This window comes from Lemur catta, chromosome 16, assembly GCF_020740605.2.
Source record: "Lemur catta isolate mLemCat1 chromosome 16, mLemCat1.pri, whole genome shotgun sequence".
Classification (NCBI taxonomy): Eukaryota; Metazoa; Chordata; class Mammalia; order Primates; family Lemuridae; genus Lemur; species Lemur catta.
In genome coordinates, this window is record NC_059143.1 from 19230898 (window position 1) to 19249914 (window position 19017).

At 41.2% G+C, this 19017-nt stretch overlaps 1 protein-coding gene across 2 annotated transcripts in view; it reads right to left on the reverse strand.

Annotated features, from left to right (window-relative positions):
* Positions 1-267: 267 nt before the first annotated feature.
* CHST9 (carbohydrate sulfotransferase 9) overlaps positions 268-19017 on the reverse strand; it is a 237415-nt gene continuing 218665 nt past the window's right edge. For both annotated transcript variants that reach the window (XM_045527202.1, XM_045527201.1), the window contains one exon: positions 268-1987. In XM_045527202.1, the coding sequence (XP_045383158.1) occupies positions 896-1987 (1092 nt within the window). In that variant the 3' untranslated portion in view covers positions 268-895. The remainder of the gene's footprint in view (positions 1988-19017) is intronic.

The following is a 19017-nucleotide window of genomic DNA, read 5'->3' on the forward strand; positions in this document are numbered from 1 at the left end:
TATAAAACTCAGTTATTGTTTGAGGTCTGTATTCAGAATGGCAACTTTTGTTTTTGATGATTATTCCATCCTGAAACAATTTCCCCCCTGCCCAATTAAACCAGAATTAGGAGCACATTTATATCTGATGAGACTTAAACTTCTCAACCGCCTGCTTCAGAAATGTAGACCTTTAGTGCTTGTGTTCATTTTGTCTCTTTGTGGAGGGCTCAAAAGAAAACAGAATCAATTCCCTTAAGTTTTTCTGGGAAAGGAAGGTTGCTTTTGTTGCTTTGATCTTAGCATGTTGTGCATTTTTTATTGGCTGTTGAATATAAAAAGCCATAGCCTCATCTGGTTTTTCTGCTATAGTCTCATATTGTAAATCACATAATGCCTTCCAATCTAAAGTAAAATGACTAAGTCCAAAGTATCATTTCAAAGTGGATTTATCATTACAGTTAACAGGAAGATTTCCAGGGTGTAAGAAAACTAGTCAATAGTTTAATTAATATGCTTAGATGGCCAAAAACATATTCATGCACTTTAGACAGTAAATTGCAGGATGTAGACATACACTCATGCTATTTAGATCCTTTTCCTACCATTGCAAGAGGCTGTTTTAGCTAATGTAACAGCTGGCTAGGTTATTGCTGCAACAATGGTATCCATGATGCAAAAGCAGCTCTTTCCAAACATTTTAGAGCAACTCAAGTTGTTTACATGTCTCCTTTAGGTGATTTTCCTATAACTTTGTGCCAGTTGATGTCATACTATTTGGTAAAAGTCTTCATTAAGTCAAGACAACTGGCATTATTTAATTTTCTCTCTTACAGAGAATTACAGGAAAATTTCAGTAGCTAATTTGAACTCATCATTCTTAAGTAAATACAGGGCTTTAGAAAATGAATGCAAACTATAAAAATGGAGTTGTATAATTAAACATCAAATAGTCCAAGTAATAAAAGTCATAGACTAATTGTCTCTCAGTTCTAGTCAGATCCTTTAAATACTGTCTCACGACTTGGGCATTGGTTCTTTCATCGGAAGAGTGCCTATCCTTAAAGTTGGGAAATTTCAGCTCTGTTGGAGCACCAATCAACTGCAAAAAGTAATTGGCATCTTCTTCCAAAGTTTCAAATTTCCCTACAAAATCGTAGTTGATCAAACACGGATAGCAGAGCTTGCTGACCTTTTCCCAGTGAATGTCCATCCCGACAGGACGGTGGGAATCCAGGAGATAGTGGACAAACTCTTTGAATCTGACTCCAGATCCATTAATTAATGCTTCTTTGCAGGCATTTGGTCGATATTTCTTTATAATTGCCTTTCCGAACACTGGATGGTAATAACTATTGGGGTGTTCGAATTTGTCCCTAAATGCTGATACTAATCTTTCCATGGGATCACGAACAAACACAGCTTTGGTGTAGGTATTGAGACGAGTATATATGCCTTTTAAGTCAAAGCTATCTAGCTTCTTCAAATGCTTCCCATAGTGGACAGCATCATGGGAGATGTTGTATGCAGAGGGTGCCAATCCATTTAGTACCATCAGAATTCTTTTCCAGTTGGAACAGCCAGCCTTCGGCACCTCACAATATAAGATTTTGTGTTTGTCTTCTACATAGATTCTGGATACCATATGAAAAAGATGTGACTGAGGATGACTCACCCCACTGTACTTCTTGCAAAACTCTTGAAGGAAAGACCTGCGTTTCTCTTGGGTCTCATCAGTTTTCTTCCATTTATTGTCTTTGACTAAACTTTTGTTTAAAGGGTGAATGTCCAGTGGCCAATTCATTTTGCTGAACTTCTTGAAAAGACTCTTAGCTCCTTGATGTTTTTCAGTCAAATCAATTGTCGGTGACCCTGTGGTCTTACTCAAAGCTTGATCCTCTCCCTGTGAGTGGCTTGTCTTTGTTAAGACCTTAATAGTCCATTCAGAGTTGAGTAGAAGATTTTCTTTTTTCTCTTTTAGATCCTCAGGCATGAGAAACTTGGGTTTCTGTTAAAATAGAGAGGGAGAAATGTTGAAAACACGTTCACAAGTGTGGGTATACTAGAGAAGGAACTTAACATATTTGTTTTAAAATACTATCGAAGATAGCATATTTCATATGAGCTGCCAGAACAACTTAGCGAGGCACGCTGAATATACATTTTGTGGTAAGTTTCTTCACAGAAAATGTAGCAATGAAAAATGGTATCCACAGGATAGAGAGGAAAAGGCCCTGGATTTTCGTCCTAGTTTTGCCTGAAACACAATAGAATCAACTCAATCATTCTGGGTGTCTATGACTCTTGAGATATTAATGAGTGTGTTATCTTTAAGAACTTATTTAGTTATTTGGTGCATCTGAATGGAGACACAAAATGCAGCCTGTATTTGGATTGAAATTTTTATTGTTTTGGGGGGCACTTTGTAATGCACATAATGGTTCAAAGTCATAAATTACAACTTAAAATTGTAGCAAGGCTAATTGTAAAACCCTGATGACCACCTCAGTTTTCTAAGTACTTACAAAAAGTGATGCTTTTCTGCCCTTGGGAAATGTTTTATTTTTCTAAATGTATTTATCACAATAATTTAAGGACTATAATTATAATATCATTCATTCATATATGACATCATCCCTCTTTCCCAAGTGAAGAAGGACTAAGGAATCCAGAAAAGTCTAGCTGATGTTCTGCTACATAAAATTGTAGCCAAGTGTAGAATAAAAATTTAGCTCTCTTGCCAGAAGGATAAATGAACCCATATACCACATATTCTTCATCTGATTACATCCTTCCTGCAACTGTCACAGTGACTGTGTAAAGGAAGACATGGAAGGTGGGATTTACAAGCTGGCATCTTCCGATAGGGACAAAAATTGTAAAGACTTTGGCTTTTACTCTGGGTAAACCAAGGAGCCTTTGGAGGGCTCTTGGTGGAAAAGTAATATGATCTCATTTAGATGTGAAAAACAATAGTTGTGGAGAAGACTGGGCTGAAGATATACCCACAGGGTTGTCAGCATGTTATTGGAAAAATTAATGAATAAATGCTGTGCTGTGGGAATAATGCATAGTGTCACCAGCCTAGAGGTGGAGGAAGTGGTGGGGACCATTTCCTAGGGGAGCTCGCTCTCTATCTACCTATCTATATATGTGTGTATGGATATGTATATCTGTATATGCACACATAGATCTTTTTTAACCACTGTATTCCAAGTGTCTAGAATGGTCTACAGTCTATAATAGTTGCTCTCAAATATTTGTGGGGTGAATAAGTGAATGAAAAGAATTACGTCTTCAAAGATGATTAGAAATTTTCTAGCAAATTGAGCAAAAGAGCAGAGGAATGAAGCACTATAGACAGAGCCACCTTCAGACATCACAGCCCTTCCACCAGCTGAGCTTGGGGAGCTGCTTCTTTCTAGTGCAAGAGGACAGTGTGAGTAACCCCATGATTACCATACACCAATTGTGTAGCCCCATAAAACAGTCACCTCAAATCTTCCATACCATTGGACCATCTGTTTGGGGGTTTAACTTTAAAACCATTTGTCTGCTGTCTTCTCCAGAGGCTGCCAGGATGACTCCAAAGCCCTGCATCTTTCGTTACTCTGATCAGTGATTTGTGTTACATAAAGTTGTCACCAATAACCTAAAATTTGACTGTAGGTTTGACAGATTATAGGGTTATTGGTAGACACCCATGGAACATACTTAGCTTAGGCCTAAAATAAAACTATCATGATATTCTACAATTACCTCTTCTCCCATTACCATTGTAAATAGCAACTATTGCTGTTTTAGTAATAGCAGTAGTAATAGTACTTTATCTTAGTGACCTAGTGAATTTCAAAGTTCCCCAGTTGCCCATTATCCAGACTGTAATTTGTGTGTCTCTACATGTGCCTTAGCCAATTCTCCTCTCTGCCTGCAAACAAAAACAAAACAAAATCAGCCTTCCACTATGCCCTCTGGACCTTCTGCTCTGTGGTCATCAAATTCCCCCTTAATCTCTAGGGACTTCTGGAATGTTTGTTTCCCAAGACTTTCTCTAAATGAAACCTGGCGGGCTCCCAAGTCTCTGCTCCCCTTGTACTTTCTCAAGTGGGTGAAACTTCACTTCCTTGAATCACTTGTCTCTCTGGTCAGAAAATAGGGAGTGATTTTTTTGCAGTGCATAGTTGCTTCTAGGACATCACTCAGCAAAACCTCCTGCTTCTGTGAGACAGACGTATCTTGCTAAGTTGCTCTTCCCCCTTCTCATGGTGTCATCTGCCTTTGCCACTGATCTCTCCACTGTAATGCACTGTAGCTTCTAACTCAGACTTGGCTTCTTCTTCCTACTCTTAGCATTAGATTTAGTGACTCTGCTAACATCCAATAAACTCTCTTGACCACCTCGTTTTTTAACAGAGGAATTCCCCACTTCACATAAACCAATCACCAGAGCCTGTACCACCCCCGTCATCTCTCTGATCACCCTTCTCTAACCTTCCAGCTCTTTGTTATTTCCTGTTTTGCAATTCTTTGACCACTTTTCAGTATGTTATCCAGGCTCTTATCAGCCAACAGGGCTGGTTCTTCATTCCTTAGCTCTCAGTTAGAAAGTCATCTCCATGGGAGCTGTCCTTATACACCTGTCCTTATACACCCTAAGTTATGTTCTTTCCCACAGCGTTCTGCTTATTTTCTTCATAGCAATGATCACAACATAAAATGATTTTATGCTCTCTGTTGTCTTTTTTCACCCTATTCCACCTCCATCGCATTAGAATATAACTGTGGAGGTCTTACCTTTCTTGTTCTCTATGGCAGTGGTCCCCAACCTTTTTGGCACCAGGGACCAGTTTCATGGAAGACAACTTTTTCATGGACAGAGGGAAGGAGGGGCAGTGGGGGGAGTCAGGGGAGATGGTTTGGGGATGATTCAAGAGCATTACATTTATTGTGCAGTCAAACCTCTCTGCTAATGATAATCTGTATTTGCAGCCGCTCCCCAGCACTGGCATCACCACCTCAGCTCCACCTTAGATCATCAGGCATTAGATTCCCTAGATCCCTCGCATGTGGAGTTTACAGTAGGGGTCGTGCTGCTATGAGAATCTAATGCTGCCCTGATCTGACAGGAGGCGGAGCTTCTGCAGTAATGCTAGCAATGGGGAGCGGCCGTAAATACAGATGAAGCTTCGCTCACTCACTGCCGTTCACCTCCTGCTGCACGGTCCATTTCCTCACAGGCCACAGACTGGTAGCTGTGTGTGGCCCGGGAGTTGGGGACCACAGCGCTATGGACCTTAGCATATTGCCTGGAAGATAGGAGAGGATCAATAAATAATTCTTGACTAAGTAAATGTGGTTATGATTTAATGGTAGGCTTCTGAACACTTGCTTTATGATCTTGTTGAAGAAAAACAGTGTTAATCAAAAGGTCAAGGCTAACTTAGATCAACAATCAAACAATTCTTGTTCAAGTACTGAAAATCCGTGTTTAAACAAATCTTTGGCAGAAGAGAAAACAATAAAATAGGCACATGCAAAGCTTATCATGCTGAAGGAGGTGTGGAGGCTTAGAGCTTAACCTGCCTGCCAAATCAGATGGGTTCAAAGTCACTCGATGCAGTCTGGGAACCCCTGGAAGGCTCGCCAGCAACTGGATTCCTGCACCTTACTGTGGACACACCAAATGAGGGTCCTGACTCTAATTTAAATAAGATCCCCAGGTGCTCCATTGGCAGTGGTAGCATTTGGGGACCACTCAACTAGAGTATAACAAAGAGAATAAAAATATAAGTGACAAGCCTTGAAGAGTTCCTCTTATCCTATCCAGGGGAGAAAGACACCAAATCTGGTGGACTTGAATATTTTAGTAAGAAGAGCAAGAACTTGGATGTAGGGTAGGTATGTCCCATGAGCCCGCACACGGACCAGATGTATTATCTTTCCTGCTTATCCAGTTCCCTTTGCTGGGAGTCCACGTTCCCCAAGCCAAATTCTAATGACTGGTTTAGCTGGGGAGATGACTGCGAGAGGGAAAAGTTTGTCATTCATGAATTAGACTTCATTTTCTGGCTAGTTTATTGAGTGCCAGTCAGTTTCCTCTACTCCGACCAAATTGAGATATGGGAATGGGTTAATTCTCTCAAGTAATGGCAAAGTCCTCTTGGATAGCCACCAGACCTCCTCCTGGAGCCCTTCGTCTCATTGTTGCTCATCTTATAAAAGGTTGTGGTGACATCTCCCACCCAACTCCATTTCTTTCCAATCACAGCAAAGATTTTCCATGACTAAGGGATTTGGATAAAATTCAAAGCTAATGGCATTGCAAATTTGAGCCTGATGTCAGTGAATTCCCCTCACCACCATCATCATGAGAACACCACCACCACCCATCATAAAAAGAGTAAAATCTTATATCTCTCCATTTTCCTTGGGGCACTTCATTCTGATTGTCTGTAAAGCAAACATGCATAAAAAGCCAGACTTTATCCTGCTCCCTCCAGGAGTGGCTCCTACTACGCTGTTTTCCATTTCTGAAATGGTTTTACTGCTTTCTGGTCGCCCACTCACAAAGTGTGAGAGATGCTTTAACAACCGGAAAGTAAATTGGCTATTTTACATCTCATAATGCCTCTGTCTTTCAGCTTTTTAAGTTTATTACCTCCTAATTGGATATTTTTTGTCCTACTAACTAGTCTCCCTGCAAATTATTACCAATTACTCTTCTCCAAACATTGTATTTTTCATCCCTTAACATTTTGGACTGGCTCCACTAGGTATCAGCTCAGGTCCCCATTCCCTGGCTGGCGTTCGCAGCCTGGCACCGCTGGGCCTCTTCTACCTTTGTTTTCTGCTTCTCCCTTGACACATGCTCTGTCTTCCACTTGCTTCCATCCAGGCCTCGGCATCCCCTACTCAGAGTCTCCCCCTTTCTTGGGACTTTCAAAATCTTCTGGTTCAATATAAAAAAATCCTACTTTCTCCATGAAAACCACCCCGATCTCCAGCAAGTGATTCTAGGCCCTTAGAAGCAACTGTAGTGCTCAGCGTGCACCACCTGCGAGGAAAGTAATTTGATTCCAGCTTATATTGTTATATTTTTTTGTTGTTGTTTTTAGAAAAATTCTTTTAACAAGAGCTAAATTGTAAGCTATGGCAGAAAGCTACAGTTTTCCACAAATACCTTTAAAGAGTGGATACTACAAAGTTAGTTGAAAGATATGTCATTACAGACGAAAAAAATGAGTAACCAAAGAACTCTAATGGAAAAACTGTGTGGAATATGCATTAACTCTGCAATAAATTTGAAAGCCTAATTCTCGTTATTTTTCAAGGTTCCTGCACCAAGTGTACCTCCTATGTGAAGTCTTCTTTGATCTTTAACACTGAAATGAATTGCTCTTCCTTTCTCCCTGTCAAAACTGTTGAGGGCCTACTCCACATCAGGTGCTGTGCAGAATGCCAGGGAGGGTGTGGTGGATAAGACAGGTGTTATCTTTGACCACATAGAGCTGATATTCTCATACAGAAAAGTATATTAAGCAAATAATTGCACAATTAACAAATCTATTAATATTACTATGGTGGCAAAGGCTCTAGCAATGTGCTAGCTATTGGGAGCTGGGAGGGCAGAAATGGGAGTTCAGGATATGAAGAAAAGACCAGCCAAGTTTTACTGTTAAGTCCTCCATTTAGCACTTTTTATTTTACTCTAGATAGTTGTTATAATTTGTTGTTTAGGTGACTATCCCTCTAACTTATTTTAACTTTATTAAATGTCAGTGTGCAGTCTTATGAATCTATGTAAACACCACTAGCATCTAGAACAGTGTCTCGCATTAACAACATATGTTTGAATTTAATTGAAAGGAAGAAGCGATATCTCTAGTCATTAATAAGATTAATGACCGGAATGAGTGGGATGCTTGGAAATCAGTCCTTTCTGGAGGTATGAATCCATGCATCTCTCCCTGGTCCCTCCATGCCACAGCTGCTATGCTCACACCTTGGTCCAAGGGCTTCAGAAGCTGATGGCATAGTTAAGAGAGGGGTGATAACTGTGACTGCACTTCCAGCATAGCCTGGGGACAACTGGGAAGAGTGTGACTATGAAGTCCTACTACCCAGTGCCAGGTGCTGGGCTGCATGTTGGCTGTAGAGCTAGCACGACAGGCTTGATCCCTGATCCTTGACCTCAGCCTCAGAGTCAGGGTCAGGGAGGGACATAGAGATAAGAAAACTAAGAATTACCTTACTTATGGCAGGTGATGTGACAGAGAAAGAACGTGATGCTAGGAGAGCATAGCAGAGGAGTGTCTAATCCTGGCTTGGAGGTCAGGTCTGGGAGAAAGTGTAAGCCATAAGAAATCATTTCCATGTCCTGTCTCTGTGACTTATTTCCTCTCTCTTGAATATTTTTCTTCATCTCATTTGCCTAGTTAAAAGGCTGGGGCACGGAGCAAGCTGATTTAATCACTGCTTCAACTCAAAGAGGAGGTACAGATATGCTCGTTTTACAGATGAAGAACCTGAAGCTCAAAGAATTTCAACAACTTGCCCACGTTAACAGGACTATTGCTAAAGTTGTGCCACAAACCTGTTTTAGTTATGTAATGGCTTTTTTTCGGCTGTATCACATATCAAGTAATCTCTTCCTTGCTTAATGCCCATTAAATGCACGAACGCCAGGAAAGTGCCAGGCATATACCTGTTACAAGGGAGTATGGTAGTTTAGAACCTGGATTTGTGAGTCAGACAAAACTGGTTTTGTTCCCTGTTCTGTTGTTTTCTATCCGGGCAACCTTGGTTAACCTATTTTGTTTTTCTAAGCTTCAGTTTCCTTGTGTGTAAAATGGAGAGAACAATAGTATCTACCCTGTAGGGTAGTTGGATTACAGGAAATGCATGTAGAGATTGCTTAACACAGTCATGTTCTCTATAAATATTAGGTATTTTTATTGATTTAGTTAATGAATATTTATTTATTAAGCAACTTCTATGTGGCAAGCATTTTCTAGGTAAATATTAGTTTTTTCCTCTTCTTTATACACCTCCTGCTCCCTTCTCACTGACAACACTCAGCAAAGTTGAGAGTACAAGATAAATGCCCAACAATGACAATGATGAGCAGGAGAAAAGAGATCAACTGAAGTGGAGAAAAAGGCAAAGAAAGAAAGCAGAAGAAAAGAAAGCACAATTATGGGTAATAGGAAAGAATAATCAACAGTTGGGGGAAAAAGGGTAAAGAGAGAAACTAGTGGATTTTAGTCTTCTCCAAGCTACAATCTTCAAAACTGCTTAAACACGAAACAGTGGTTTCTGTAGGGAGGCTATTCGATCCAACAAGCTAATTTCTACGGTCACCTCAGATGCAAGGATTGAAATTATCATTTTATTTGCCAGTTCTTTCAATTTTAAATTTAATTCCTGTCTATTTTTTCCCCTTGCAGCAAATAGGCTTAAAATATGAGGACTGAGGATGCAACACAATGTGAACATCAGGGGGGAGTTTCTACGGAGAACAGTGCTGTTCTCTGGTTTGACAAGAGCATCAGAAACTGCAGACAGACATAACCTTAACATAGATATAAGCAGATAAGGCTTCTCCCCCAAGGGGGTTCAGTATGCTTTCATAGATTTATCATTCTATCTTCCTTCCAAGTTTTGTAGGAAAAATGAGGCTATTCTTTTGTTTTCTAATTTACAGATAAATAAATTAAGACAAACTTGTGTAATAACTTGCCCAAGGTCACGTTGTGAAGCCAACAGAGAAGTCAGGAATACAGTCCAGTTCTCTAATTGCAACTCAGTAAACCTTTTTTAGCAGATTAACTTGCTTTTTAAAGAAACTCAAAACTCTAATGAGGAGCTGCAACTTGATAAATGAAATACATTTACTATCTTTGGTCTCACTATTTTATTTCCTAGGGTGTGTCTGTCTATGTTAAATGGGAATGAGAATGGCAGAATCCAGCCAATTGTATTTGGCATGAAAGAATTAGTAGAATAAGTGAGTGTTTGACAATTAGGATTTCAGTATTTCATTGGAATCGTAGGTATCTAATAGATTCTAGATATGGCTCTTTAGTATCACCAGGTGTTTAGTTTCATAAAATTAATATTGGTCAGCCTCTCCTCCCCTTGCATTTAAGAGGAATACCAAGAATAATGCTGTATCTGAGAGGGTTCTGCAGGGGAAATAGAGGAGCCAGCCCTGACTCCAACATCTTGTTCTAGAGTGCGCAGTTGCCAGGCAGAGTTCTTGCTCTAATTTTTAGGAGTGTGGTGGGAGGAAGGAACCAGCTGCCCTGAGCTGCAATATCTAAGCAGAGATTGTCTTGCTGGGGGAGGGCTGTTAGGGGCATGCATTAGCAAATAAAAGATTTTCAGAGGCAAGAATGATGAATCAATCCAAGAGGTGACACTGGAATTGGAGTCTGACTCATGTACACCAGAAGGCCAGGGAGGGCCAGAGACATGGGTCATTCCTGGAGGAGAGAACTGGGGTGCTCCCCTGGGATGGAGACTGGAAGTGGAGAGAAGAACACTGTTGTGAGACCAGGAGCACGTGTCTGGGTAGATCAGCAATGTATGAAGAACATTGACTCTTGAGTCACATCAACCAGGTCCTCTACCCATTAGCTGGGTGATTTTAGGACAGTGTCATCATTTGTAGCTCCCTAAAAGCAGACCCTGAGGCAAGGAATTAAATGCAAGTCATTATTTTGAAGTTGATCCCAGGAAACATTGGTAGGAGATTAGGGGAGTAAGATAGGGACGAGAAGGCACAGAATAGAGGTGAATTTTTGAGAATGTTAGAGCAGGAGCTGAGTTCTAGTGAGGATCCCTCAGAGCCACTGTAGAACATGTGCCTGAGAGTTATTCTACCAAATCCTGTCAGCTGAGGTTGAAGGCTTCTTGGGGAGAGGTCTGCCAGTTCTGACCTGCATGCAGGCAGGGTGGACTGACTCAGGTAGAGTTGTACGTGAGGGCAGTTGGCTGGAATTTTGGCCAGAGTGCAAGGGAACACTAAGAAACGGAGGAATATAGAAGGCACAGCCAACACTGCTACATAGATTTGCTCAGTGAGGGCAGTGCTAAGACCTGGAACCAACTTTGGACGGGAGCCCTCTTTGGACCCTTTTCCCAAGAGCCATGCTCAAATCCCAGTCCTCTGATTCTCACATGCTGATGTTGGGAAAAGATAAACCTTTTAAAGAATTAGTTAGATAAATGCATTTATGGAGTGCCTAATACAGTGCTTGATACATAGTGTCTGAGATATGACAGGTTTCTGCAAAATGTTAATGCATCCTAACTCTGTGCTTTTTTCCTCTGATTTCCCCCCCAATACCGGCCATACCATTTATAACGCTGCCTTCCCAATGTCAGATTGAAAAGATCATGGCAACAGGTCCTGTGCATGTAAGCAGTGATTGGGGTTGGACGCCAATTCCATTAGGTGTGGGCACCTGACCCGAGGGCAGCTTATCCATAGACCAGCTGGCAACCAGTGGGGCCTGGAGGAAGAGACACTGCACAGGTGGGTGGAGAGTAACTAGCTAAATCAATTAGCCCGTCTCCCCTGTGGGCTCTAGACTAGAAAACATGAAGAGACTCAGCAGTTATTGGTAAAGAGAGAGAGAGAGAGAGAGAGAGAGAGAGAGGAGGCACAAAGGGAAGTGCAATAGGAGTCCAAGTGCAAGAGAACAGCTGAGTCAAGATAACGGTGGAGCTGGGAGCTATAGCGTGAGTGAGAGCCTAATCCCAGGATGCTGCATATACCCAGGGCCTGTTTCTCTCCCCTCACCCATTGCCTACTGGCCCAAAGCCACTTGAGCCCTGGGAGTAGCAACGCCAAGCATGAGAGTGTAGGGACACTGGCAGGAATGCAGTCCATTTGTCTCACCGGGCTAGGCATCTGCTAGCCCCAGATCAGATTTGCCTGTGTCAGCACCTTTGAGTGACACACACGTCCCTCTGACTTATGTCGCTTGTATATCTGACAACTCAGCTTTACTCAAGGCAGCTCCCCAAAGCCTGGCCCAACACTCAGCGAAAAGCAGGCAGCTCCCACTTTGGTGCTACCATGGGTCACCTGGGCCCTGAGTTAGCAGGAGAGGGTTGGCTGCGGCACCAGCTCACACTGCGGGGATCCTGAGGCCATGCTGCATGGGGTTTCTTTTCAGGATTTCATGCTGAGAAAGAATGCAGAGGGAGAACACAGGACATGCACTAGCAGCAAAGCAGGACAGAAGGCAAGAGGGAAGTCGAGTGTGTTGTCATATGACCGGGTCGGAGCGAATAGAGTGCAAACGAAACAAAATGAGGACCAAATGAATATTTGCGAGGGCTTATGTATTCATGCATTCAGATAAATTTTACCAATTTTATTTTCAGAATATCCTCTCATTAATTTGAAATTTTGAAGCTTTTTGGGAGTTTCCAAAATGGAGTATGGTCACGGCCACGGTCTCGCCTTCCATTCTCTTTCTTTGCAGAGGCAGGTGTGAGCTGCACTGATCCTGCTCTCTTGGCCTGAGGATGAGAATCTTCAGTGTTTATACTTCACTCCCCAGAGCTGGTGTGGAATGAGCTCCTGGTCATGGGAGGATCACAGAGGGGTGCCTGCCACCTGCAGCCCGGCCTCAGTAAGTGCAACTGTGCAGCGGTGGAGGGGAGAGAGCTGGGGGCATGCCAGCCCTTTCTCTTACTTCCTGTAGGCAGAGCCCAAGTCCCAGGAAGCAGCATATGCCTGGGGGCCTGTTTCTTCCCCCACCCATTAGCTACTGGTCCAAAGCCATTTGAGCCCTGGGAACAGCCCTGGCTACTGCAAGAGCAGCGATGACACACAGCGGGCTGGCAGTGACATCCAACCGCAATTCTCTTTTACATTGACACAGTGATGGACAGGATTCTACCTAATCTTTTCTAGAGACACAGACAGATATCATAAAGTAAGCAAGTGTAATTCTCTAAAAGTCCTTCAGACACTGTATCATCACCCCCTTTCATCACTACAGTTCTGATTCTGTAATCTGCTCCTTGGAAGGAGCAAACCTGTCTGCATGCAGCTTGATCAGGAATAATATCACAGCTTACTAACTCCACCTACTCCCCACACAAAGTAAAAGGGATTGTCCACAGAAGGGAGAAGGAATTCCCAGGTTCCATTCTGGGAATTTTCACAGGGCCTCCCATCACATGGGGCCACTAGTAACTCGCCTGTAGCCAATACTACAACAAGACGAAAGTGTATGGATTGGAGTTTTCATTCATCTGTAAAATCAAAGGAGGGACATAAGCTTCTGGATCAGCTCACAGACCGGTGGGAGGACCTTCTTGCCCTATCTGTGACTCATGACCATACATTGAGATTCCCAAGTGCAGAGCATCCGTCCTGAGTGAAGAGGGATGTATTTCTATCAGTTGGCAAGGAAAGTCCATTTGTCTGTCTTGACCCTTGCAGGGCTCCACCGGCCCTTAGTAAAAGGAGAGCTCCTGAAGGCATAGGGAGAGGATGGTTGCGGTACAAGTGGAATTTGGATAAGTATCGATGGAGTGCTTCATGTGTGTCAGGTGGTGCACAAACCCAGTTGAATTTAATCCTCATTCCAGCTCTGACTCCAGGTGGTTATGGTCATATCTCCATTAAACTTGCTCAGTGTCTTACAACTGGCAATCGCTAGAGCTGGGATTAAAATCCAGATGTGTCTATCTCCAAAACCGTATGTTTCTCACTACATGTTTGTCTCTCAGTGTCATCACACCTGTAACTATGAGAGTATTTCCTTGCTATTAGATCCAAGTGAATACAATCATTTGTGCTGAGCCCCCTTGAGGTGCCCAAATGTGCCTGGGTCAGCTGTAGTTAGAGTGGACAGTGGATATCACCCAACCTTTGCTTGCTTCTCTTCTCCAGTTTGAACTGTATGTGTTGGGTACCGAGAACTGATGCTCTACTGAACAATCTCGAATGCTTAGCGTGTCCAAGGTATTATACTGGGCTCTTGCTCCTCAACAACCATGATGTAAACTATCCCTGCCTGAACTCTGGGTCTCTCCTCACGTAGCATAAACCACACAGAGGTTGTGACCATCTGCTCAGCTTTTATGGCATCCTTGGAACCAAGTTCCTATCTTCATGGCATCTTTATCACCTCTTCTGTCTCTACACTATCATTAGAAACACATGTGTCCAGGCTTGGTGGTTATGGAGTGATGATGTTTTCATTCTTGTTGGCCTTTTTAAGAAAATTTATTTTAAATCTTGGTGTTTCAGCAGCTGTAAATCCACACACAATAATGTGTGGGATCTTGCGAGCTGTGTGCCTGGACCAGGGATGAAAGGAGGGAAGTTGGAGGTAACTTTCAATCCCTGATAAACTCCCAGGGACCAAGAACCTGGTCTCCTTGGCTTTTTATCACTGAGACCTAGCTCTGTGATGCCATCTCCATGGTGATTCATACATTGAGTAATGCCTATCTAATGGAGTTGTGAAAAATAAACATGTACTGTCTGACAGGTAGTGTATACCCATTAACTGTGGCTTTTAACCACAACTTTTATATTTCTGCCAAGAATATCACCTTTCTGCAGCAACTCTGGGAACCTCAAACTAATCCTTGTTTTAGATTGTTCATTCCTTTGCCATAATCAGACATCAAACTCTACTCATTTTCCTGCTGAAATGTTCATTCCTACTGTCAATATTTTGCTTAGACATTTTTGTTTTCATGCCTATTGTCACATCTGGCAGAATTTAAGCAACACATTCATTCAAGAAGTATTTATTGAGCACCAATATGTGTGCTTATTTTCTGGTGTTCGAGCTAGAGTGGTGATCAACTCTGACAAGGCTCCTATTTTCATGGTACCTATGTTCATGTGGGTGAAGATAGATAATAAACAAGTGAACAAATGAGCAATAAAAATGTAGATGGTGCTAAGTGTGATGCAAACACTGAAACAGAGTGATGTGAGAAACCACATTTCAGAGGGAGAGTGGGCGAAACCACATTAAATAGACATCCAGGGAAGGTCTATCTGTGCAGGAGCTACTACAGCTGAGATCTGAACAGTTACCAGGAACCCAAGATCTGGAAGCAGAGCATGTCGAGCATAGGCAATGGATACAAAGGGCCCTCGCCTGGGAAGGAGCCTGGCCAGTGGAAGGACAGAGGACAGGCCAGTGTGGTTGTCCCATGAGTGGGGACAGCCCAGTGACACAAGACGAAATGAAGGAGGAGGGCAATAACATATCCTACAGGAATATCAGATCACAGTAAGGGCTCTGAATTTCATCAGAGTTGTAACATAAGCCACTGGAGGTTTTAGACAGGGGGTAACGTGAAGTGATTTACATTTTATAAAGCTCACTCAGCTGGCCCAATGGAAAATGGACTTGGGGCTAATAAGAGTGGAAGCAGGAGGAAATTAGAGTAGCCTGGAGAGAAATCGGTGGCTGGTACCAGTGGAGATGGAGCAAAAAGGAAAATGCACCATGCAGTTTTGAGAAAAATTCCATACTAATTTTTCTGAGGTCATTTCCAAACTCTAACATTTTCAGGGCTACCACATTATATTTCCTGCTGAATCAAATCTGAATAACTTTGGTTTTCAAAACCCTCCATGATCCTTCCCTCACCAACATAGTTTTCATTGATTGTTGACTTCTTCAAACTCCCGCATCATCTATACTGCATAGTTAATATGCAGGCAAGTAATGACATGCCCTCTGCCATTCTGTGCAGTGTTTCAGGTTTTTTAGTCTTTTATTTCAAAATAGAAAGCCTCCAGATCAGCCACTGAGATGGCACTTTCTTCCACATCCTGCATAGCACTTTGCGTAGCTCTATACGCAGGGCATGTGTTGAAATTGCTTATTGATTGATGAAAAGCATACATCACTGGCATTTGTTTCTTCAGTATTTCTGTTGTATGAAGAAGGGTGATTATCTGTCAATATTCATTGCATCATTGAACCAATATGCAATGCATTAATCATCTCTGAGATAACCAGATGAGGCTTTATTGTAATCTCTTTCTATTTTGCTGAGATAATTTCACTTGCTTTGGAGTTTATGAGGCCATAAGTGGCTCCCATCTGTTGATGAACATATTTCTAAGAGTCATTTAGTCTCAAGTATGGAATACTTGAGGGGAAGTTAAATTGTAACTTTTATATTAAGTGTCATCTTAGTAACAGAACCAAAATTGGAAGCATGTGTTCAATTTTGGTCTTTCATTTTCAAAGCTTTAGGTCAGGCAAAGAATTAATTTCATTTGTTTACAAAGTAGATTATGCCTAATAAAATCTATTTTGTTTATGGTCACATTTTAATCAACCCATTGCTTTAGAAAATGAGAGAAATCTGATTGGCTAATCATTCAACATAGTAAATTACATTATTCCACATCCATAGAACATTGGCCTAATTGAATTATCCAGTAAGAGTATGATGAAAATATTCCCTTTTAACACACTCTGAGCAAGGCACATCCCAGTGATGAAACAGTGAAGAATCTTGTTTATTCCATCCTTGTTTGATGGCCAACCACAGGATATAACATAACACTTCTGTGGATAATAACTTTTTCCACATTAAGGATAATAAAAAGACAAGGTAGTTTTCACTGGATCCTTACTGGTACTCGGAATTTTCACTATTTGTCTGTATTTCTTTTCCTTCCTAGAAATTTGTTTTGTGGTAAGTCCTACTTTATAAAATAAAGCTTAAATAAAATTGGTTTCGATTGGTGCATAATAAAAGGAATATCTGGGATTATTTTCTCTCTCTAGTGAGAGGTAGAAAACTCTCTGGGGTGATTTCCTTCACTCTTGAGGTTCTGATGGGCACCAAGGAATATACCCTCAGTAAAATGCAGATACACACAAAAGTCTACACACAGTATCAGGGTACCAGGGAAGTCCATTGATGGATATCTGAGGGGATCTGCCTTAGGGGATCTAGACCATATAAATAAAATGAATTTTGCAGAATTGGCCTGGCATTATCACTATTTCTGTTTCTTTTCTTTCTTCCTTTTTCTTTTCTTTTCTTTCTTTCTTTCTTTTTTTTTTTTTTGAGACAGGGTCTCACTTTGTCACCTGGGCTAGACTTCCTGAGTTCAAGTGATCCTCCTGCCTTAGCATCCCAAGTAACTAGGACTACAGGTGCACACCACCATACCTGGTTATTTTTTTTTTCTACTTTTTGTAGAGATAGGGGTCTCACTCTATAATCACTACTTCTTAAAATACAACTTTTTTTTCATGTCAACAAGCAACTGTTATCCAAAATGATGACTACTCAAGTACCTCTTTCACACAATTCTAGAAGATAACCTTTTCGCTTGAGTCCTTCATTCCATTCTTCATCATGAGAAGAAAAAATAAAATGGGTAAGACAGTTCAAAGGTAGACTAAAAATATACTGCATTTTAGAATATATATTCAAGCATAATGACAAATTGGCTCTGTGGCTCATTTTGACCGTAGCTTTAACCCAGGAAGTGAGTGAAAGACTACATGAACGTGTCCTTTGAGTGACTGAATACCAAATGTTCTCTACTGATTGTGTTCTTTGCTATTAGAACTTGGCTGCTGATTTTTGTTACTGTGTGTTGAGAGAAAAATTCCAAGTGCTGTTGCTAACCATTTTGCTAATAAAATATGCTAAGCTGAAAAATTTCAATTCAGTTAATCTTCTAGTACAGATGCTAGCAAGTAGAGAGGGATATGACTATAACAACTCAAAAGAGTGGAGGAAAAAGAAGAGAAACAGATTGAAAATCATTCATGAAATGGATTTTGTTGGCCTACTGGGCAATAGCATCTTAGATAGTGTGATTCACTTACATTAGATGGTAAATTCGCTATTTTTGTTCTTTTTAGCAAATGCTACATTTGGAGTACAGAGTTTCAGAATTCCATATTTTCTCACATGAGTACATAGACAATGACACTGTTATCACCAACAATGAAGAACTTATAAGAGAGTTTTTAGAAGTAAGGTAGTTGCCTGGAAAATAAAAGCATAAGAGAACATATTATGGTGAGTGAGAATAAAGGTTTCTATTTCAATTCTCATTGGATATTGACTCCATGATATTTTTGTCTGGGCTCTGCTGAGGAAAATTGCCAGTGGGCAACAGATTATCCCAATGTATACTTTTTCCAAGCCAGTTTTTAATCTCTTTTTGGGTGACAAATTGTTTTCTCTTAGACCAGATTCATTTGATGTTTCACTTATTTAATTAAAAAAGTAATTTACTGCTCAACAGGGACCCCAGAGTAAGTATATGCTTATCTTGATTATTAAAACACTTTGAAAAAACACATCCCACATTACAAATATCTGTATTCCAGGGTCTCATAACAAACTGCTTCAGTATTGGTGTCAAAATTGGGGTGCTGATTAGGGTGGTCATAAGTGGGATAGTTTAATTAGCAGAACAACTTTCAGAGGAGAAAGGAGTATGGCATAATGGTGAAGAGAAAGGACCTCAGAATGAGATACACCTTGGCTGGGTGCACCTGTAATCCTAGCACTTTGGGAGGCTGAAGCTGGAGGATCACTTGAGGCCAGGAGTTAGAGAATGAGATACACCTGGATTCCGACTTGAGCTCCGACACTTCCCAGCTGTGTGCCTTTAAATAAAGGAGTTTTATTTAAAGCAGCACAGAGCAGCAGCTATTGCTCATTCTGTAGAGTTGGATTGCCTGATTCAGTTCTGGTGTGGCCACTTACCACATGCGTGAGCTTGGACAAGCTACTTAACCTCACTAAGCTTGACTCCTTTGATCTGAACCTACTTCACAGGGTCACTGTTATGAGGTTTAAATGAGATAATTTTATGTAAAATCTAGCATAGTGCCTACACACAGAGCTCACAGAGCATTTAATAATAATGCTACGTATTATTATCACACAGAGCTCATTGAGCATTTAATAATAATGCTAACTATTATTCTCATTATTAATTTAGTGCTAAACATGGCAAGACCTGGAAAATTACTAAATCTGATTTCAAGCCTG